This window comes from Colius striatus, chromosome 7 (assembly GCF_028858725.1).
Source record: "Colius striatus isolate bColStr4 chromosome 7, bColStr4.1.hap1, whole genome shotgun sequence".
NCBI classification, from domain to species: Eukaryota; Metazoa; Chordata; class Aves; order Coliiformes; family Coliidae; genus Colius; species Colius striatus.
This window is the reverse complement of record NC_084765.1, coordinates 23,915,529-23,939,534: the sequence shown is the minus strand read 5'-3', so window position 1 is coordinate 23,939,534 and position 24,006 is coordinate 23,915,529. Positions and strand designations below refer to the sequence as shown.

The 24,006-nt window shown below is 34.8% G+C and overlaps 1 protein-coding gene across 5 annotated transcripts in view; it reads left to right on the top strand.

The window, feature by feature from the left end:
* The window catches only part of ZNF280D (zinc finger protein 280D), a 52,575-nt gene extending 30,405 nt beyond the window's left edge, over nt 1–22,170 (top strand). For 3 of the 5 annotated variants that reach the window (XM_061999216.1, XM_061999217.1, XM_061999215.1), the window contains 4 exons: nt 819–881; nt 1,493–1,611; nt 2,359–2,395; nt 17,953–22,170. In XM_061999216.1, coding sequence (XP_061855200.1) covers nt 819–881; nt 1,493–1,611; nt 2,359–2,395; nt 17,953–18,589 — 856 coding nt within the window. In that variant the 3' untranslated portion in view covers nt 18,590–22,170. Of the gene's footprint in view, nt 1–818; nt 882–1,492; nt 1,612–2,358; nt 2,396–5,643; nt 5,742–7,785; nt 8,420–17,952 lie in introns of those variants that run through there. The other 2 variants (XR_009819025.1, XR_009819026.1) reach the window with 2 other exon arrangements.
* The last annotated feature ends 1,836 nt before the right edge of the window (nt 22,171–24,006 follow it).

Sequence of the window (24,006 nt, the reverse complement as noted above, 5' to 3'; positions counted from 1 at the left end):
AGGCTGAAGTAGTTTACATGCCTTTATTCATATAACCTATTGGTTGCATGCTTTAAAAAATATATAGTTAATATGTTTAATTGTGATTGTACAAGAGAAAGTTTGCTCCAGATGAGCAGAGAGGAATCTAAGGTAAATTGTTCCTATTGTTGCCTGTGTTCTGGATTTTGTCAAATTTAACCATGCAATTAAATAGCCACTCTTTTGTCCTTTGTCATCTCGATGTTCCAATTCTACACTTACTTTGATGCCTTGCAGCACTTATCATTATGTGTAAGGAACAAGTCAGGTGGCAGGCTGTTACAGGGAGGGTGTTTGCAGTAGCAGCCCCTGTACTCAGCTGCTTGCTTTTTATTTCATATGGGAGAATAGTATTGGCACATATTTAACCTGTATATGACAACTTACAGGTTGTCTGAAAACTTATCTCATTTAAAGCCATCTCTTTAGGAAGTGTGAGTTGGGCAGATCTTTGCCGCTTTGGTGGAGTACTGTATAGCTGCAGCCATGGTGCTTCCGGAGCTAAACTGCTGATGGAAGCAATGTAACTGTGTTCTTGTAGGACTGTGCGGATGAAGTTAAGCCGTACCCCTCTCAAACTCATTATTTACAAGAAAGTGTTTTAAACTAGAGCTGAAATTCACAGGCCTGTAAGTTTTCAGCAATTTAATGTTTTACAATAATGCATGTCAGTAATTGACCCTTCTATTTTGATGCCTTGTCATAAGCAAATAGCAGTACCATGTACGTTGTAGGGGATATGTAGAGAAATATACTTAAGAAAACCAGTCTAAGTGGTAATGTTTTGTTATGTTTAGTTTTCACAGTGCTCGTCCAAGTAAAAGATTTTGGATCTATAAGAAGCATTCAGAAGAGCTACGGTAATTCAGCTTTTTTCAGTCATAGATCATTATATTTTTACTTTCCAATAGTGAACTGATCACCTACACGAGATTAGAGCCTCTTGAATCTCTAGACATCCACAATTTGGAAAGAGCAGGGAAACAGAAACATTACCTCCTCCACTAGCAGTGTTCTGTTCGGTGACAAATATTTATTTGTCCACATATTTTCACTTTTTTCCTTAACCTTCAGCAGTTTATAAAATTATTTCTGTTTCTTTATTTTCCAGTTATTCATTATGTATAAAATGGAGAGGGAGTGAGGGAACAAAAAAAACTCAAAGCAACCAAAAAAATCCAAATAGATAAAACCCTCCAAAATCAAGAAACTCATGCTTTACAAATAAATTTCTGTCTAAAGTGATATTCTTTGTACTACAGCCAGCATGGAGATGCCCTGGTCATTGATAGAGATTTCCAGGTGCTAGTTGCAGTATAAAAAGTAAGAAAATATTTTTTGTGAGTCATTTCATCTAAAGTTGCAGAAAAAGTTTTTTTAATAGATTGTCCAGTTGCTCTAAGTTAAAAAAACTGTTTTCACAGCAATGTTGTATTTATGCTTCCTTTTTATTTTATCTTTCCTTTTCTAGAGGTGTAACTGTAGTGTGTCTTAACTGTGATTTCTTGACTGATGTATCTGGCTTAGATAGCATGGCCACGCATCTGAGTGAAAGCCACACTCATACATGTCAAGTTATTATAGAGAAAGGTGAGTACATATGGTGGGTTTTTTATATAGTACTGTTTTTTTAACCCTACTGGCCACTGAGCCCCACAGAGCTGCTCATTCCTACCTGGTGGGATGAGGGAGACAATTGAAAGGGTGAAAGTGAGAGAACTCATGACATGAAATGAAGACCATTTACAAGTAAAGCAAACAAATGAATTAATTCACCACTATCTATGGGCAGGCAGGTGTTCAGCTCTCTCCAGGGCAGCAGGGATCCATCACATGTAACAGCTACTTGGGAAGACCAATGCCTTCACTCCTAATAATCTCCCTTCCTTTTTCTCCCCTCAGCTTTATATGCTGAGCATGACATAATATGGAATATCCCCTTGGTCAATTGGGATCAGCTCTCTGAGCTGTGTACCCTCGCAACTTCTTGTACACTCTCAGCCTCCTTGCTGCTGGGGTGGTGTGTGAAGCAGACAAGGCCTTGACTCTGTAAGCACTGCTCAGCGATAACATAAACATTGCTGTATTATCAACACTGTCTTCAGCACAAATCAGAAATATTGCCCCATAGTAGCTACTGTGAAGAAAATTGACCTGTTCCAACCCAAATCAGTGCCATGTTATACATATATAAATATGTACATATGACTGTCTGTGTGTTACTGCAGTCCTTTGTCAGCTGCATTGCCTTTATTTCTGTGTATTTGCATTTGAAAGTATTTCTGTATTTCTACATCTTGAAATACTTTTAACTAAGTCCTGTATTTTTATTTTCAGTTTCTGTAGATATCCCAACTGCTGAACAAGTATCTGAGTAAGTTTTGCTTTACTGTTCAATGTTTATTTATATTTAGTGACTGATGGACAAACTCTGTACTTTGAACTCATGTTTCTTCTGAATTTTATGGAATTTGAAATGTATGGGTGAACATAGACCCTTACTTTACTAGTGCTTTTTGCTCTTATGCCTCTAATTAAAAGAACAAGGAGATACTATTTAACTACTTCAGCCAATATTGAACAAGGTTTTTGTTCAGTTTGGCCAAAGATGCACAAATAATTCTTGTAGTATTAAAAGTTCTCAGTTTTGACTTCTAAGTCAAGATATAGTGAGACTGTTAATTCAACTTACTTTTCATATTAACTTTATTAAATGATTGGTTTATATTATTCATGTGTTAATATAAGTACAAAGAAAAAGTGACCTTTGCTGAAGCAAGATAAATCCAGTTTTAACATTTTCTAAATAATTGAAAGTTATTTTCAAAAAGGTGTGATTTATGTAGCATAGGTATATTGTTTCTGTGAACTTTTAAATTCTGATTTTCAAAGGGAAGTTAGTATGAGGATTTTGGCTTTCAGTTTTTTAAAGATTTGCAAAAGAACCTGCAGTATTGTAGAGATTGTGTTACAGGGTTTGCTTGGGGGGTTTTTAAACCTTAGAAGAATCAAACATGCCAAGTCATCCCTGATTATCCAGGAACAGAACCTGAGGCATTATGATGTAGCCTGTGAGCCTAATTACACATTAATTGAAAGTTCAGAGGTCTGTCACTTAAATCAAACATGGGAGTTCTCTCTAAACTATTTAATAACAAAGGAACAAAAATGTCATGTAGACTGCCAAGTAAGGTATTTTAAAAGATGGAGGAAGGTAATTTAACCCTGATTTAACAAGAAGATATCAATGAGTCCATCTAGCCTTGAGCAATGTTGTGGTTTAACCCCAGCCAGCAACTAAGCACCCCAGAGCTGTTCACTCACTCCTCTCCATGGGATGGAGAAGAGAATCAGAAGGGTAAAAATGAGAGAACTTACAGGGTGAGATAAAGACTGTTTAACAAGGAATGCAAAAGTCATATGCAAGCAAAGCAAAACAAGTATTTCATTCATTACTTCCCATGGACAGGCAGGTGTTCAGCCCTCTCCAAGAAAGCAGAGATCCGTCATATGTAACAGTTTCTTGGGAAGACAAACACCGACACTCTTAACATCTTCCTTTCCTTCTTCTCCCCTCAGCTTTCTATGCTGAGCATGACATCAAATGAAATATCCCCTTGGTCAGTTGGGATCAGCTCTCTGAGCTATGTCCCCTCCCAACTTCTTGTGCACCCTCAGCTTCCTCACTAGTGGGGTGATGTGAGAAGCAGGCAAGGCTTGTTTCTGTGTAAATACTGCTTGGCAATAACAGAAGCATCTCTCTATAGTATTATCAACACTGTTTTCAGCACAAATCCCCATAGTACCAACTGTGAAGAAAATAAACTCAATCCCAACCCAAATCAGCACAAGCAGGATTCAAAAGGGGTTAGATATCCTCATGAATGATGAAAAAATTTCCAACAGAGTGAGAAGTTTTCAGGCCTGTAAGCATAAATCAGCCTTCACTGAGTGTTGGAAATACCCCCAGTAGATTATTTCGTACTTAAGTACTTTCTTTCTAAGTTTCTGTAAAGTGGCCAGTAAGAGGAGGTACTGGAGTATACTTTCATCTGACCCAAACATAGCAATACTTTTCTTTTGCTATGAATAACAGTAGAGCAAAATAGATGCTGTAAACTTCTGACCTCTAGTAGTAACTGCTCAACATGTGATACAGTTGAGTAAAGCAGGTGGTCTCATGGGATGATTAACAGACATTATTTAAAATAATTGAAGATATTCTGACAGGAATGAAGAGTGGAAGGAAATTAATTTTAGAAAACAGTCCAAAAAGACATTTTAAAAAGTTTTTTTTTTTATTTCAGAGCACAGAAACTTGAAATTGGACAAAACATAGGAGTTATGTAAGAGGGTGACCTATACTCTCTTCATTAATCTAGAGTGACTTGTTTCCTGTAACAGTTTAGATTTCAGTGAAAATTAAACAATGGAAAAATTAAGTGTTGAGCTGTGATACCTGTGAAAACCTTAGCTTTTCTACTTGGAGTGACATTAGGTGTTGAGAATTAGTACTTGCTGAGCTACATGTAAGTAAAGGTTATAAATGCATCCATGGGGAAAGACATATAGATGTATCAGGCTGTTGTTAGTACTGCACAAGGATCTTGCTGTCTTTAATGTAATACAGTGAAGTCACATGAAAACATTTAGGAATGTTGGATATACTATGTATGTATTACTTAAAAACAGATGAGTGAAGAAGAATATGTGCAAGTTTGTTTCTTCAAGCCTTTATTTAGATCAGGGCAGATACAGATACAGATAACTGGTATATTTGAGAGCTCTGATGTTGGAATAAGAGTAATTGCTGGTACTACATGCAGTGATAAAATCTGTCACAGTGCTTAATGAGGTCTATGAGCATGACAGTTTCAAAAACATCAGTAAATCTTGTCCTGTTGCGTATACTAATTCTCTGATACCTTGGACAAGAACACTGCTTGCACATAGCTAAATCTAAGAGCATGAATTGTTTAGCATACTTGTAAATTATTTGTAGTACAGAGTACACACATATTTTTGTGGGATGGTTCTTCATGGTTGTCTTTGGTTTACTTTGGAAGCAGATGAACTTGCAGACAATATTTGTAACTTCTGCTGCGTAGTTTCTTAATGATCTGTGAATGTTTCTTCCCATTCTTTGACCCATAATTCAATGATGTATGACTTGTTTATGGGGCTCTTCAGAATCACTTCATCATCGGAAATTATGACTCAGTTACCATCTTGAATGCTTTTGGATCTTCTCTTACATCTGTCAGATGATATCTTGTGGTATCTTTTATTATATATTAGACTATCTGTATGTGTTGTAAAACTCATCTTTATTGGTAATGACTAGACATGTTCCATGAGCTCTGTGTAGTGTTGATGAGATGTTCTTCAGAGCACAATCCTGTCATTAGTAACACAAATTAACTTAGCTGGAGATGTTCCAGTAGGAGTTGCTTTTAAAATTGTTACTCTACATAAAGTCACCTTGTTCGTTTAGTGATCCACCTTGTGCTGAGGGAATAAGGCTTAATAACTATGCCAGTACTCTTCTAATGCTCAACTCTCTGCTTTGTGCAACAATTAACATATTTTTAAATGAACTGACAGCAGACATTTTTGTTGCAGGGGAGTTGAAAGTGAGCAGGTATCCTATACTGCCTTGGCTCACTGATACATCATTGTGGACCAGAAAATTGAACCCAGTCCAGCTTGGGATTATTTTGGTATGTAAGCAAACAAGGATCTGACCAGACCTTTTCTTTTTTCTTCATACATTGAAGCTGTGGTATTCTCTTCTTGCATCTTTTAGGCAGCAGGTCTGGTCTTCTCTCCCAGTACTGTAGTCTGGCAGAGGCCCTTCTGTGATAACATTCTCTGCTTTGCAGCATTGACTTGCAGCATTTTGGGGGCTATAGTCTTTTGAAGAGAGGCTTACTGGGAGTTTCATTCATGTGACGCAGTGTTTCCTTCCTGCTCATTTGCAGTGTTTCTTTGCTGCTCAAGTCTATTGATATCATCTCAATCTAGAATAGCGTGCTAGTTGTGATGTGTAAGTGTTGACATCAAAGCCCAATTTGTTCTGAACTTGATTCTAGCTTGGAAACTGAAGGGCTTTGTCATTCTCTTTGGGTGCTCACTAAAACATACAATTCCCGATCTATTTAATATTCAAGTAAGTTGCATTTTTTTCTGCCAATGACTTTACAGTATGGAGTGGCAAAATATGCTTTGAATGGCTTCTTTCTCATGTAACTGTATAAACTGAATCTTGGCCAAGAAAAATTATTACTTGCTTAGCTCTGGGAGCTAAGTTTCTTTTTGCTCCTAAGTACCGTAGAAGGAAAGCATGTGATGGAAGAAGACATATTTGTTGAGGGTGGAGCAGCTACAGTTCATTCACACCTTGTTCTTCTGGTATCATCTCTCATCTTCAAGGATGCTTTACTCCAAGCTGCTGAGACATCTGCTGCTTTTGATTTTACTGCTTCTGAGTTGATCTTTCATTCTAGATTATCTATGGCAACTTTATCCATCAACAGGTTCCCTGGATATATGATGAGCTTTCTTTTTGTCCTGATGTCTAGTGTTCCTCCAAACTCAACCTTCTGCTTACAGTGGATATGTGTCTTAGTTGAATCTCTCATTTACTAGCTTCCAAGCAGCTCAATAGAGTTGATCTTGCTCTGAGATCAGTCATTGTTATGACCTAGTTATAAGAGCTGATTTTTCATGAGCGCAAACATTTCTTGATTTGCAGCACTTCCTTTTTCTGCGTAATCAAATTATCTTAAATTAATCCATTTTTACTTGTGTTATTGTCCTCTTCACTGTTAGTGTTCAAGCAGAAACAGTTTTGATGATAGTGAGCTTCTGCAACCACTGTGGGTATTGCTGGTAATGACAAGGATCCTGTCATTCATTTTCTCATGCATATTTTGTGATTGAGCATCTGCACGCTTACTCAGTAGTCTAAATTCTTGTTCTACTTCTTTTTCTTCTGACAGAAGCTATGTTCCATCTTGAATGCTGCTGTTCAACTTCAAATATCCGTTACCTACTACAGGCTTTTCTTGCAGGACTTATTTTTGTTTTGAGAAAGCAGCATTCAAAAAAGCATAGTGGGTTTACTTTTCGTTGTGAACATGCTGTTGCATTACGGAGGAAGCTGAATCTGTGATATTTCACTTTCATTCAGGTTTTTGGCAACAACAAATGTGGAATATAATTGCAGATTTTTATGGCAATCAGAAATATTTTCTAAAGAATTTCCATGAAATTATACTAAATTGACAGTTTGATTTGAAGTTGAGTGAATTGTACCTCTTTTGAATGCTCATTTGGATTATTACCACTTGGTTCTTTTACAGCTTTCCTACTGAAAATTTTTAAAGTTTCAGACTTCTGGTTAAAACACTTGTAAGCTCCATATGGATTTGCCAACTTTTTGTATATAGTTCATGTAGAAACAATTGCCATTGTGGCATCCTGTTTCCATTTGTGTGAGGATCTGAGAGAAATTACTTACGTGGAAAACCAATAACATAAAACCAGTACTAAACCATGCAAGTAAACCTGCCTGACTTGATACTAAATATCGCTGGCAGTCCCAACAGCTACACAGTTACATGAATAATGCAACATATTGGACTACATCTGCAAGGACAGAGCATGAATATGCATGATATAACCAGTTTAGTTTATGGTCAAAGAATTACAGTTTCATTTGTATGTACCCTAACCTGTCTCTTTTTTTTTTGTTACTTTTAGGATGTGGAGTCTCACTTTATTGTGGTTCTTTAGGATATTGGGTGTCACTGTATTATGGTTCTTAAAAGATGTGTAATTGTAGAACTGCTTGATTAGAAAATTCTGTAACCTTTGTTTTGAAAGTCCTTTTCAGACAAGGAAAGTGTTGTTTGTTTCTGGGTTTTTTTGTTAAATGTTTCTAACTGCAGCCCTTTCCATCATAACTCTTCACTACTCATGACAATAATAGTGAGATATTGTGCAGCTGTCTTCATTGCTAACCCCATTTTGCAGGTGAGAATCTGGAGACAGCATCAAGTAACATCAATTTCACCAACTTTCCTTTCCCATTCAGTCATTAACCGTGAAAGCACTATGCAGTCACATGTACTTTTTCCTAGTAAATGCTCATACGATCAGACATTGAAGGGGAGAATTGTGCGTTCTGAATAATCTGCTCTGCTTAAGAGTCTTTCAAAATGGGGAATTTATGCTAAAAACTAGGATACTTAAAAACAAAAAAAACCAACCCCAAACTAGAACCCAAATTCCTTTCTACTCTTCTGGTTATAATATAAGTTAGGGCCAATCCATATTGAGTATCTCAAGCTGAAGTTTTGTGCTCAGCTGTTAGATTTGAGGGTATTTTTTTAAGGGAATGACAATTAAAGGACATTTTTTATTTCTTTCTTAAAGTTTATTTTATGTAGAATAAAGAATTTTTGTAGTGTTCAAGAAGATTTCTGAATTGATTGGAATTGTGGACCTGCAGGCTGTACTTAGCAGATATGGTCATCATCTTCATTTTACTTTCATGATGTTATTTCTAAAAGCACTCTAGCTCCACAGATTGTAAGAAAGTACATTGCCTTTGTTTCTGTTGAGAACGACTGCATTGGAGCTTCTTGTATCATATGACTATTAGTTGATAGTTCTATATAATTTAGTATCCATTTACGAAACTTCTGGTAATTACAAATTAGAAGGAAATACTTTCTAAAACCTATTCCTACACAGAGTTGAAGTTGAGAATATATGTCAGGAATCTAAGGTAAACCATATTAACAAATGTTGTTATACAAAATTATATTATTATTAGGATTAGTATTATTACTAGTATTAATATTACACAATATTAGAACAAAATGTTATAAGCTCTTTTCACTTCCAAAACAGCATGAACTAGCCAGCCTGAATCTGTTTTGTAAGCTATAAAAGATGACCACAGAAATCTATCAGGATTTGATATGTAAAATAATGTTTATAATACATTTTAAACTGTCTACAGATTTTAGATGCAGTTCATGCCCATTTACTTTGGTGGCGAAACTTAAATTTATTCAGACAAAAGTAGTAGGTTTTGCTCTTGAATATACAATATCTGATTTATTTGTGTGTAAATTGCTCTGCTCTTTCAAGAGTGATTCTTTTTAGACAAATAGCTGTTTCCAACTACTTCTATTTGTTAGTTCTTGCATAGACATTAAAGCAACAAAGCTAAGCTAAATATTTGGTGTTGTTGCATCATCTGTACCTTGTGTTGCTACTCATGGTTAAAAACTTAAGACTATTTAAAGTCCCTAACTTGAAAAATGTGGTGTCATTTTGTTTCATTTTTCTTACTGTTAATTAGATGAGCATTGTTATAGTGTTATGATAGTAATGTTATTTTAAAACAGTCTTTTTTTCCTAGTTTTTTGCCGTATTTTACTGCAAATTAAGATGTAGTAATTAAAATAGTTAAATGATTGTTTATACTACAGTTGAGGTTGTTGATTAGTAGCTAGAATGTCAGTGAAAGAAGGTGTTTATGGTGTGCCAAAACTATGTGCTAAAACTCTCTAAAAGGTCTGGTTTTAGAACTGCTTTCTTAGATTAAGTTAGAAAAATATCTGTAGTACACATCAAGCTAATATTAGTATACATTTTTCATAAAATTTAAGATGGTGAAGCTGTTTGTTCTATCAAGTATTTTATATCTTGTAGGCAACTATTAAAACTCACTGAGGTCATTAATCATTTGATTTATGATTAATAACCTGATTTAAATATAACAGAAGCAGCACCATATTTTAGCAGATTAAATTTGCCTTTAATGCAGCATCAACAAAGAAGAATCAGACATAAGCAATTTTGAGGGGTATGTTCAGTTTTTCTTTTTTCATAGGAAACCTTTGAAAGGTTAGATTTTATGTTAGAACTGATGACTTAACAAGGTTTTGTAGGAGACACTTCTTGCTATCTCTGCAATAGCGTTTTCTTATATAAACAGAAAATCAATTTCAGTGATGGTGTGATAAGCTGTTTGATTAATGTGGTTTTAGAAGTCAATAAATGTAAATAATTTATAGCTCATCTAACGTATGGACTGTGCCTGTGAAGGTATTTTGAGGGACATATCTCCTCCAAATAGTGGTTGAAGGTCAACTGTGATGTTTTACAGTTGCCCTAAACTACCTCTGTGTTCTGGATATTTGGATTATAGTAGACAATTAAAAGAAAACTGAGCTTGTTTTGCAGAATGTTTTTGTTGAGTCATAATGTAGCTTTACGCACTCAATTTAGCATCTCGGATCTTAAGTATGTCAGTCATGGTTACAAGGCCATTATGGTGAGGAGGTTATTCCTCATGTAGAATTGCAGTAAGCAATAGAATAGAAGTGGTACTAAGCATCTTAAGACTGCTTCCTGATTTTCATGAGCTGACATAATGAAACAAGTTGCATGAAACAAGTGTATCTTATCACTACTGTATACCCAGTAAAACTACAAAATTCTGAAATGCTCCTGTGGAACTGTGAGGTAGGTTTAGGCTCAAAATGAGTATCAACTTTAAAAATTCATTTCAGATTATCAAGTTGTACTCTTGCTGTAAGTATCTTCATCCTTATCTCTATTTTAACTATACAGTATTTTAAAACATTGAATCTTAATTAATTATCCACTAGGTTAAAGACTGAAATGTCCATTAGAGAGAGAGGAGCTAAGTTGGAGGTAATGTCTTTTCTTCACAGTCTAACAGTAGCTGTGAACTTCATTAACTAGTTCGAATATTCAAGACAACTCTTTCTCAACTATATATATACTACAAGTCATGGTACTTAGAAGAGATCCATAGTGCAAAAACCTAGCTTTCAATGTTTTACTACTGGAAGTCACGACAGTGTTGGAGGGACACCTTTAGTATGTCTGCCACACCCAAAGATTTTCAGTTTGCAGTTGTCAGTCCCTCCTGGCTGGTTTCTATACCAGCCTCCAAAGAAGGCACAGTTTAGTTGCCTTCTGTGCCTTCATTTTCAGGGAACTTGGATATTGACCTGAAATATGACCAGAGATCTGCATAAATATTGACTCTGAACTGTAACTTTTTGAGGAATTTCTCTATTTGTATCTGTTTAAAGAAGATATTTTTTCAAAATGCCTCTTCAGCCTGGATTGAGTTTTTTTTCAGATGTGTATACAAATTTTCCCCTGTTTTCTACCTGTCGGGAAACTGAATGATCTCTCAGTACATCTTATTTTTTAAAAAAATATCATCTTTGGATTTTGATTTAATGTAATTTTTTTTTTCCCCTATAAGAAGTTGTTTTTCTGTTGCCCTTCAAAAAGGGCAGTCTGTTACCGAAATCCCAGCTGGTAAGAGAGAATTCCTCAGAGTAAGGATTTTTCTTGTAACACTGCTTGCCTACACTCTAAAATGCAAAAGGGTTAGTGAGGTTGCATTTTTTAACAGAAGCAAAGATTCTGTAGAAGTGTGAGCATTCATCTTCCTTCAGCAGCATTAAGCAAGATTCTCAAACATGCACAGTAACACCTTTACTTTCTGTGGACTCTCTTATAACTTCAGTTGTGTTTTCTCTTACGCTTTTTTCAATTCCATGTCATGTTTCAGCATTACAGAATATGTCAAATTTGCATTACATAATATTTACTTTCATTTTAAAGTAAAACAAAAAAAAAAGAAACATCCTCTTCAAGCTCAAACAAAACAAACAAGAATCCCAACCCACACGCTCTTAACCCTTAAGATTGGAAAAGCTGGGGAATACAGACAGAATAGGTTACTTTGGCACCAGCTGTCTGAGCTTACAGGACATCTAAACTAAGACCATTCAAAACAGTGACCTGCTGTTCAGGGTGGTCTGGGCCATGTAGAACCTCTGGCTGTTTTTTCTAAGGGACCATGGAATGTCTGATACTTAGCTGCAGCCAGATGCCTGAGATTTGGGCTGTTTATTGAAATACACTACAGGAGGTAAAAGGACAAACCCTCAGGGTGCTGAAGAACCAGAAATATAAATTGATGAATCAGATTGTTTAAAAACATAGCGTTTAAAATTCAGAGACATAAGGCAAGAAATCTTCCTTTCCTGTTAGTTCCTGGAGAAGAATATGGTCAGGTAGGGCAGAGGATGATGATGGGTAGGGAAGGAGGTTCTGTAGCAGGAAGTAGAGTGCAGTAATTTTAAATTGAAAAGTGTTTCTTGGTATGGACCATGTGTCTCTGACAAAAATATAACAAAATAAGAAAGAAGTATAGGAAAGGGTGTTTTTGAAGGTAGAATAAGCCTAACTTCATCATACAGTTTTAAAAATATTTGCTGCATAACTTATAGCACCTCTGTGGGGAAAAAATACTGTGCTAAAAGTACGTAACAGTGTTTACATGGATTTAAACATTTTGGAGATCGTGATACAGATAATATTTGCCTTTATGTACAGAGATCTTTTCTGGTTTTAAGCAAAAATTAAATTGTAGTTATAGCTTTTAATTTTGTTCCTTAGACACTTAAAATTTTCTGAAGGAGAATAAGATTATATAGACAAGATGCCCTGTAGCATAGGAGATGATTTTAGAAGGCTGATGGGACTGTTTCCAAATGGCAGTTTTCAGTCACTTGCTTTCTTGCTATTCTACAAAATGCACATGGAAAGAGGGGTGGAGAAATTGTCTTTGTTCATGTTCTTCAGAATTGAAAAGTTATTTCTTTAGGTAAGTTTTAATGAAGACTCAAAAGTTTCTTCTGTGACAAGCATTTTGTTATGAAACTTCCTTATACTCACACTGAATGTAACAGTGTCTGTAGGACTAAAACATACCTTAGAAAGTATAGCTAGCTCAACTTTGTGTTTCTTGCTTTTCATCTTTGTTTTTCCTTTTTTTTTCTAGAAAAACACTAATTTAGTTCTGGTTTTTCTCCCCTTCAAAATAAACAGCTGTCTACATCTAGTTTGCATCCTATTCAATAAGACATGTTTTAAATTATGTATATGAAAAAGGCTACAGGAGTTGCTTTAAAATTTTGCTTTGTTGCTGTTTTTTGTTTGGAGGGGTTTCCTTAACTTGGCAAACTATTTGCAAAGATCTGTATCAAGATCTGTGCTCAATCTCTACTGCATAGCAGATTTATTGGAATATCAGTGGGAAATAATTTCTGCAATTTTATATTGTAATCAGTTGCTCATGACTGTAAAAGAAAAGAAATGTCCTTAATTATTACAGAAAAATTAAAGATATAGTTTATCTGAAGGAAAACCGGAAACACTAAGTTTTGCAAGGTAAGTTTTGATCAGCTGCATTTTAAAAGCAAGTACATAAAATAACACAGACTTATATTTCTCAGGTAATTGGGCAAAAGTACTTAATTAGTATTTTAATAATATGTGTTTTCTATTATAGAAAATTTTGAATAGTTGTAATGTACTCAACAAAACGTGGAATTTAGGGTCTGAGTGTGAAAACATATTCTTTATAGTACTTAAACAGCAAATTAATCTAGATTTTTATAAGACATTGAATAAATTGTACACGTGGTTAAAGGAAGCAATTTTTGTAATATTGTGTGTGAGTTAATAATTTTACTAAGGCAACTGAGAATCAAATTTAAAATGCAGGGTAAAGTGTTCATATCGGGATATGCATTTAGGTTTTTAAAAACCTATGTCATTTGTTGAAGGCAGACCTAACCAAATTCTTAGCAGAGCAAATATGTGAAATTGTTTGTTAACCTACAATCACAGCTCTGTGCTTTTAAAAAGTACGCAAAGATGCAGAATTTTTAATGAAACTAAAATGAAGACAGAGGAAATAATTGAAATCTTATACACTTCTTTTGCACGTATTATACTTCATAAAATTAATCTAAATTATTAGCCCAGATACCACAGACTGAAATATTTTATTCCAGTTAGTGATCTTCAACTACTGTTGGTGCAAATTTAACTTTTAAAGGCTTAGTAATTACATACACATTTATGATGCCTTCACCAAAAAAAAAACCTGCTTTCAGAGTCTCTTTGTAGTTTACTTTTCTTAGAAAAGGTTCTGCTTTATCTGTCTTTATTCTACTATTTGGCAATGTGGGACAAATAATTGGAAATTTTACTTTTCAGTTAGAATGCTTGCTTAACAACTGAGACTAAATGTTTCAGGTTCTTGGAGCTAATTTTGTCTTTAAGCTACAGATTAGTAAACAGTCCCTGTAATTCTAATTGATGTACTGCTTTCTTCTGTCCTTGTGTTTAAATAGACAAAAGTAATTTTAATAGATAAATCTGTTCTGTGATTTTTGTTAAATTAATATTAAACAGTTTTGAGGTATTAGTTTAGGCCAAGCTTGTGTTCCTTGAACAGAATGGGTGTACTGTGCACATACTCAAAATGGTGGGGAGTGTCAATTGTTGGTTTGGACTCTTAAGGACGGTTTGGACTCTTAAGGACGCAGCTCCGTTAAGAGTTGGAACACTTGTGGATCAGAGCTTCCACTCGATTTTCCTCAAAAATAAATTTAGTTCACATGCCCCAGAACTGCTCTGTAAAGCAAATCAGTATGTGAGAGTAATCAAGGCATGTGCCTCAAAACTGTAATGTTGTTTTACAACAAACTGTTACTGTAAAGGCAGCTGTGACACAGGTTCTGTTACCTGGAAATACTTTTCCATAGACGGAAGGCGTGTTTGCACATAGTTTGCAACTACTCTGTATGCAGATAAATAGATGTCACTTGTTTACTGGCAGTCACTTCTTGAATTCAAAATCATGTCTTATGCTACTTACTCCCTTGAAGTAGTCTTACTCTAAAACCTGATCTTGTATAGGTGATATGGCAGCTAGTTCATTAGTATAGTCTGTATTTGATAGTCTGGCCACTGTATCATACTTTAGAAAATTAGTTCTTTTCATTAAGCAAAAGTCAGATTTTAGATTTTGAACTGTTTCCTGATAAGCTCCTTGTTGTGTAATGCAGTTGTTATCATTCTCACATTTTCCAGTCTTTCTGATGTCTGAATTTTTAGTTTTCTTGCAGTGTAACCAGTATTGTTTGCACACAGAGTAGTAATAATATTGGATGGAAAGCTATTGTTTTTTAGCTACTGACTTCCTAACAAAATGATTCCTTGATTTTTCCTTTTATTGGGGAGATTTAGTGCATCACAGTTGCAAGACTTTGCTTATTCATCTGCAGTTCTCAGCAGGGGTAAATTATTTCATTGGGGAACTGTTCTACCCTAACAAACTTACTGTTGTGCTTAGCAATCTAGAAGACCACTGTTCTGTGTGGATGATTGTTGTTATGATGGTTGTGTAAAAATTTGTTCCATTTTATTTTTATACTCTTGATTTACTGGTATAAGTGACTCTTGGGAAGGTATGCTGGGGACAACTTTTTCTACATGAGAAATAAATAGATACATATTTTTCTTTTCTTCTCCACTTCTCCCTCCCTTACTGCGTCTTGCTAAAAGTGAGTGAGAATGAGAGGCTGGGTTTGGTTGAATCTGGGATTTTGGCTACTAGAACTTGAGGTAGATTGTGATGCATTTGTTTGTATGTTAAGGGCAGATTTGTCCTTTGAAGTTTCTTGATGTGAGTCGTGTGTGTTCTGTATATGTATATGCAATCCACCTTGATTTTCTGTTGTGGAAGCACTCCTTTGTGTGGGATAATGAGGCATTAGTCTTCCCTTTATTTATACCCCTTATTTTTTTTTGCATGTCTGTGGTCAAAAGTTCCCACATAAAGTAGAATAACCATGCTTATTAACTCTGCAACTACACCTCAACCTCAAGCTCCTTGTTGAAAACTAGTAGCTAAAAGTCATGTGTATAGCTTGTTTCATGAAGAGCTGACTGGCTTTGTATATGAAAAGAATTCTAAATATCTACTACCAGTTATATGGTTCTGTATAGCTTAAGCGTTTCTCTGGAACAGGTGAGCTAATTAGGAGCAGTTACAACAAGACCACTTATGTCAAGCATAGCTGATGGGTGGGTTTTGTGTTGGGATCTTGAGTTTTTCCTCAAATATCACCTTTTTCCTCCCTGTTCCACAAGTTTGGGAGAGAGAACCTAGATAGAAAATGTATATATTTAAGAGTGTCATTTGCTGGTTTAGATAGTCCAATCTATTTGATACAAGTAGCAAATACAACTTGTAAAGTGTTTCACCTATGTCTTGAGTTAATTGTGATGAATAAAAAAATCAGTGTAACAGGGTGAAAAGATTTTTATGACTACCTCAGTGACTGCTAAGATTGTACACTCAAGGGTGTCTCAGCAGTCTCATAACTGGGCATGGAATATTCTTGGATTAATTTATTGAAAGTAAAACTTGAAAACAGGTTTCTAAATGCTTGTAGTATGTACCACCTCTTCCAGCTAAAAACCATTTTCTATAGAACTCAGTATCACTTAGCATATGGGTGAATCACGTGAATTGTTTTCAATTCCTTTATCAGGACAACAGCATGTCTAGACTTTTAACTTGAAAATATATCATAAAAGCATAGTAGCAGTAAAGAGTCCTCAAACTGTCAGTTGCTTAAGTACTCTTAAAACTGCTTTTAGCCAAAAATAAGTGCAAACCATTTTTTAAACTATTTGAAGAGGTGAAATACAAATGTGTTTTGATTAATGAGATATTTGGTGGTATTGTGTCTCTCATCTTTTGTTGGCATGTCACTGTGCAGAAACTGTTTTCAATTTGTCTTAAATTTTAAAAGTTAATTTAAGAGACTTTGCTCCCAGTTTGATTTCCTATATAGAATTTATATCTGAAATCAGACCAACTGTTGGTCTTCCAACTTCCTTTCCACTTTCTTTTGTCTGTCACCATCATCATTTTAGGTAATGAGCCACTTATTCTGAAAAATTTTGAATGAGTTAGAAATTATATTAAACTTTTACCAGATTTAAGTCTTTACAGCAAATTTGAGCTCCGTCATTTAAAAGATGACAGAAGTTGGTGTTCCTATAACAAATTAAGATAAATATTAGAAACTATTATTTAGGATTTTGACTGTTGGAATATGACCATATAAACAAATTGCATGTAGCAATATGACCAGACTATTTTGGTTTGTTGTGGGTACATATGGCATTTGAAACATTATAGCTCAGTCTTTCATTGGAACATTTGGGGTTTTTGTTTCCTAATCAACCTAAAGCACTGTGTGCATGTAGCTTTATTGAAATCATACGAGGTTTAAACAGTCATTTTATCTGCAAAGTTCACATGCTATGTTTTAGATTTTATTATATAGTAAATTTCTCATTTTTACTTGTGTAATTCAGTAATTATCTATATTTTCTTACAGTAAACATACAGCATTAATCAGAGAAGTGACTGAAAATGCTGCTTTATAGGTTCATTCTTTAGTGCATCTAAATTTGTAGTTGCTCCACTGAGGTTAAGATTTAAGGTAATTTGGATTTCCAACTGTTAGCTTTTTTTTTTCTCGCTTTGCTGTCATAGTATTGCAGAGTCCACTGCTTGGTATAAAGGTATAAACTTGGTATAAACTGCTTGTTTTTTGCATAGTCAGCAAATTCTTCCAAGTAGTTTTATCTGCATCTGTGTCAGAGCATGCAAGTGGAGGAACTTAACATTGTATGTTGGAAAACTGCATGTCACACAAAGGGGACAACTTTACCTTCATTTCTGGAGGTGAAATGCAACAATTGGAGAGTAATAATTGACAGCTAAATATAAAGATGAATTTCTAAGTAAGTAAGAAAAATACAACTGTCAATTCAGCCCATCATGTTATGAACATTTATGGGAAATACTAAATAGAAAATCTGCAATACTGCTTTCTGTGTATCACTTTGCAGAGTACAGCCATGTGTTGCTTTATTTCATTTATAAAAATAACTTGTTTTGCGGTTTTTTGTTGGCTTTTTTTCCAGCAAACAAGAGCATCACTCTTCAGATGAAACGAAAGAATGCAATAGAAATGAAACAAAAAAAGTTGCATCAGCTGAAAAGAATGAAGACAGCTCATCATTGTCAAATACAAATAATGTTCCCAGTTTGGAACTCCCTGACAACAGCTCCAAGAATTCTTTGCATGAGAAAGGAGCGTGTTGTGATTCAGACAATAACAAACAATTAGTAGAAGAGAAACAAAAATGTATTAATGATGAAAGTGAGTTGAAAACTTGCCAAAGTTCAGATAACATTACCTTGAATGAGCAGACTAAAGTACGTAGCTTGGATGAAACTACACTTTCAGCAATGAACGCAAGAGATTTAAAACTAACATTGGGTGAAGATGTTAGTTTTGAGCAGTTCTTGAGAAAAAGAGATGAACCTGAATCCGTTAGTTCAGACATTAGTGAACAAGGCAGTATTCATTTGGAGCCTTTGACTCCATCAGAGGTACTAGAGCATGAAGCTACAGAAATTCTTCAAAAAGGTAATGTTTCACCTTCATCAAAGAAAGCTGGACAACCGTCTGAACAAACAGATGAGACTTCTAAAGAAAGCAGTCCCAACAGAATGGAAACAACTGTAAACAAGACAGATGAAAATGAAACAAGCTGAAATTACGTCATTTTTACTGTTTGTTAAAAAATGGACCATTCCTGATGAGTGTGCTCATTGATGCTAATTATTAAAAATAAGAGGGAGAAGAGAAAGAGACACAAAAGGGAAGTTATGTATATGAAGATAGCATGTATGTGTATGTACAACTGAATTAACTAAATTTACAAAAGGTAGCACGTTCAAATATATCTTCCTGTCTCTTAGATGTATCTTACATAGATTGACATTTGAAGGGAGGAATAAATTCTCATTTTTATAGTTAACTAGCCCAAGATAGGGTGATTTGTTTGCCAAGAAAATATTTTTTTAAATCCTTCAGTGTGAATATCATTAAACAATGAAATTTAGTATAAATTCACTTCTGATACTGAAATGGAGCACACTTGTAATGATGGCTATTGGTCTGCTGATAATTTCAGTAAACATAAACCTTTGGACTTAGTGTCACATTCCTGTCTGTAAAAGCATGTAAACAGAATTATATGAATCTATGCACCTCTGTACAGGTGTAATCCTGCCAGGCTGTAAGCTTACCTTAATAAACTTTCAGTGAAAGTGGAATTATTACAATAAAAATATATATTTGTGGGGTTTTCAGTGTGCAGGCTGTGCAGAAATACCGAACATAATTGTATAAAGTAGAACATACTGCTGAAAGTACTGTAGCTGTTAGGCTTTTCCCATTGTTTTAATTATTCTTAGCTGTAGACCCATAGGAATGATCTCTTCAGTCACACCAAAGTACAGTATAATGTAAAAACTGTTCTGAGCAAAAAGAAGGAAAACCCCAAACTGGAAACACCAACTGGCATGCATTCTGCCATTTTGCAGCTGCTACTAGCTAACTGTTACAAAAAAGGACACAAGGGCATATAAAGTAGAATTGTACAGTTCCATTTCAGGACTTTTTGTAGTCTAAATTGTGTACAGGAAGATGGCTGCTGGTTTTTGATTTCTTTTTATAGTTTGATTTTTTTTTTGGTCTCCTAGTTAGCAGCTAAATGTAGGAATGCATATGATTAATGGTAGCTTGCTCTTCTGAATTCATTGCTCCATTTGAAACATTCAGAATGTGCTTTTAACTTACAGTTTTGTTTCTAATGAATGTTAAATGTTTTGAACAGCTGTTAAAGCACTGCTGTAAATTATTACTTTTTGAGTAAATATTTGCAACAAAATTTTGTCTTTGTGCATAATTTTTATGCTCAGCTTGAAACTTTGGGCATAGTCTTCCTACATTTTGACAGTTCCCTAAAACTATTCTGTTTTTAAATTGCGAATCTGGGAGTTATGTGGGTTGTGGTTTTTCATTTGATGGGATACATTTGGTTTTTTGGGTTTTGTTTTTTGAATTAAATGAGCAAGTGCCTATGCATAAACATATTTTTTGTAGCTGTGTATTATGTGCTCACTTTTCCAGATTATGTGTTTTTCTGGGCCATCAGCATGCAACTAGTGTCTACTCTGTCCTCCTAGGTTAACTGGGCTCAGCTGCTAAATTAATCTAATCAGTTATGGTATAAAAATTTAGAGACCATCCAGCTTATTTTTGGACACTCTAAATCACATAAATCTCAACGTCTCAGAAATTTCTTATTCTTTAGAGAGTTAAATTTTCAATTGCATCTTGACTTTCATCAGTGCAGATTTGGCAGACTTTTTAAAAGAGAAGTAGAACAGTTCACATAGTCACAGCTTTTCAAGATCTGTAGCTTTAAGAACTTCAAATAACAAGACAGTCAAAAAAGCTGAGAGCAATAAGTTGCAGTATTGTTCTTTAAAGATTTTAGTGAAATCATTAGCTTGACGTATGATTAACTAGTCTGATGTTTCCATGCATGTATGTATATATGCAAGATCATAAAATACAGCATAACAATGAGAACAGTTGAAAGGACTTAATCAGCAACTATGGAACTTGATGTGTTCCTGAATGCACCTACTTTTAAACCCGGATAAATCTATAGTATTTTTGAACTGATGGATGATGTTCCATGCAAATTATCTATTTTGAATAATGCACTGATATGTGGTGTTGGAAAATATGAAGTTCAACTGGAACCAGTTGTATAATACTTGCTTGTAAATCCCTCACATTTGTGTTTTATTGTCAATGAAATTTTTAGAGCATTTACCATTTCAGTAATAACAGTTTGGAAGAACTGGGCCACCTACTGTTGAGAAAAGTTGAAAAATAAAAACTCAAGATGGAAAATTGCATATTTGGCAGAGGTGTTATATATATATTCTCAGATACATATGTAAAACATTGTTTGTTTTAAACCATGTAGAGAATGCTTATACAAAAGTTTAAGTGTAAAACACCCAGATATCGAGTAGTCTTTCTAAAGGAAGAGGCGAGAGGGAACTAGATTGTTTTAGCAAGACCATCAAATCGTGTTAAATACACCAGTGAGGTGGATCATAAAAAGAGTGGCATGGTAATTTGGTGGAGGAGGAAAAATTCATTACAATTCTTCCTATATGAAGTAATTTGCAGGCGACAGCATAGTTATGAAGATTAATCTCTACCATTTTATTTGTGATAGATCCCAGAGGTAAATTTTTACTTTTGGCTGATGTCTCTCCAGAGGATCAAGTTACATTGAAAAAAACTTTCTTTGTTTTCAAGTCATTTAAAAGTGGGAGGTTTTTTCTAATCAGCATCAGTAATTCTTATTCTGTGCCACCTGTCTTTTTGTACTTGGAAGACACCTCAAGTTTTCATTGACTTGTCAAAAAACAGTAACTTAAAGTTAATTCTCAGTATCCAAACTAGAATAACCATTTCTCCTCATCCCAAGAGACTGACCACATTTGCTTGAACGACCATTGCAGATAATATAACTTGTATTTTTAAGGAAATCTCATGCCATGCATATGCTGTCTTCATTATTTTCATTTCATAGAAAACTGTTGTCATTAGCTTAGTGACTCTTAAGTCACTTACTGCTTCCTCAGGTGCAGCCAACATCTCTGTTTGCCTTGTGCAGTTTGGGAAAGAGGCTTCAACTTAGCTGTGGTTCAGTTTCTCTTTGGCAGAATGGATGAGTAAATCCAGAGAAAAAAAATCAGATCAAGTCATAGCACACTGAGTTCTGCGTATTAGGTAATGAGTTTTAAACAGAATTTTTATAACAGAACTCTCTCTACTTTCCTTTTCCTGGAAATGGGGTGGAGTGGGGAGAGAGAGAAAGAGGGAGAGAGAGGAGTCCTGGGCAATAGATGTTAAAATCATGTTCTGTAGTGCTTCACTACCAGAAAGCATTAGAAATTCAAGGTCAGGGTAAAGAATCTTAAGTAACATTTGGTATTCTGCAAAACCTTAAAGATCTGAAAGCTTTTCTGCAGGCATTAAGCATTGTTATTTATATGCTAGCATGTAGAAAGCAATTATTTTTTTAAGCTGTAGGATTTACTAATACTCCACCAAAGACTGTGGCTGTCGGCTGTCACGGTAGGGTTTTTTTTTAGAGACCATTTAGAAATGTCTGTGTAGGGCGAATTTTATATCTGATTGTTCTCTTTTAGTTTTCATTAATGTTTGATTTTTGAGGCTTGTAAGCTTATTTTGTCTAGTTGCATCCTGTATTTTTTTGATGTATGCTTAATATGCATCTAATAAAAAAAATTGGTAAGTATGTTTTATGATTACTTGAATGATTTTTGCTTTTAATAAAAACTTCAATCCAATTCAGTGTAGTTCAAAAAGACAGTTCTTAGAAGAAGCCTGGCATGTTTCCTCCTTTAACGGTACATTTTTATGCATAATTTTGACACTCTAAATTTTTCCCCATTACTTCAGTGCTAAAAGTTTACTGTTATTTCACGTTAGTTTGCAGATGTACAGATCTTTGCTATGTTCCTTTGAGTTTTGGATCACTGGTCCAGCTGTAAGACACTTAAAATTTTGTATTCAGTCATTTAACTCACTCAAAAGAATCATGTTACGTTGATGTTTCCTGTATTGGACCATATTTTCTTTAATTAATAAAAGGAACATGTTTAGCCATGGAACATTTGATTTTGAGGGAGGTTAATATAGTTGTTATGCCTGCAAGGTGCTGTAAAGCTAATGTGTTTATCGATGTAAAAATGTGCTGGTTTAGTTGAGGGTTTTTTCCTGTTACCAACCGTTGTTTCACAGACTGTGGTTTTGTGACAACCACAGGGATAACTGATGTTGTATGTATAACTGCATATATATATACCATATGTATGTATTTGAATTTAGGCAAATTTAGCTTTCTATTAAGAAAATTAAATGCTAAAATTACATGTGTGGCTCTATTGGAGAATTTAAGAGCAAACCCGTGTTCCAAAAGCATTAGCGTGTCAGCAACCAATTCTCCATTGATTAAGTATTTTTAAAGTAGCATTGATAAATAAATCCCTTATGCTACAAATTTAATATAAATAAACTTTGTTTCATATTTTAGTTCACTATTTTCTCAGATAGTTAAATCATCTGTTTTCTCAAAACTAAGGTGAATGAGATAGCACCTAAAGGTCATATAAATGAGGTCTTTAGAAACTATCTCATACTGGGAGTGTGATGGCCTTGAAAATGTAACTTTCATTTGTTTTGCTCCTAAATAGTATAATTAAGAACCATGTTGATTGAAGGAAAGTAACCTGTGTATCTTTTTCTTTAAGTCTCTTGTTACTTTTTCTTATCCAGACATGTTATTCCATCAACAAAGTCTTTGCTTTCCTCTTTTAAGGCCGTAGAAGTGGAAAATGAATACTTAATAGTTTGTAAATTGTTTATATTTGAATTACCTGCAGTATTTGCTGCTTGAAATGATGGTTGCATTTTGTGTACCAGTTTCTCAGGTTTTCAGCTGATATTTGTGCCTTTCCATTTAATTTTCTTGGAAATACTTCACTTCCTCTTTGTGCCAGCAAGTTGATGGCACATGATATAATTTTTCCCGGATGTTCAGTGAAATGCAGTGTATTTGTTAGATATTGTTTAAATGTCTTCTTTTCCCTGTGACAATCCTTTGTTCCTTGGAACATCTCCACCTCTTGATGGCTTGAGTACAACCAACTTTGAAGCTGTTGACTGGTGATGGAAAGCAAAAGACATTTCTGCAGAGGAGAAGCAAAAGTAAGTTCAGAATTTTAATCATGAGTAGTAGCGTGCAACATGTAGGACAGGTTGGTTAACCTGCTTTATCTAATGAAGTGAAACTTTTTTACTGATTGTAACTTGAAGAACTGGAACAATTGGGCATATCCAACTTCAGTGGCTCTGGAAGATAGCAAAGAGTTAGATGTCAGTATCAGACCAGAATTCCCAAATGGAGCCTAAGGTGACACATTCATGCTAGGGAAGGTTTTCTTCTATTTGTGTGACTTTCCACTCTATTCCCAGGTAATGTGCTGGAGGCCCTCTTGAGACAGTAAAA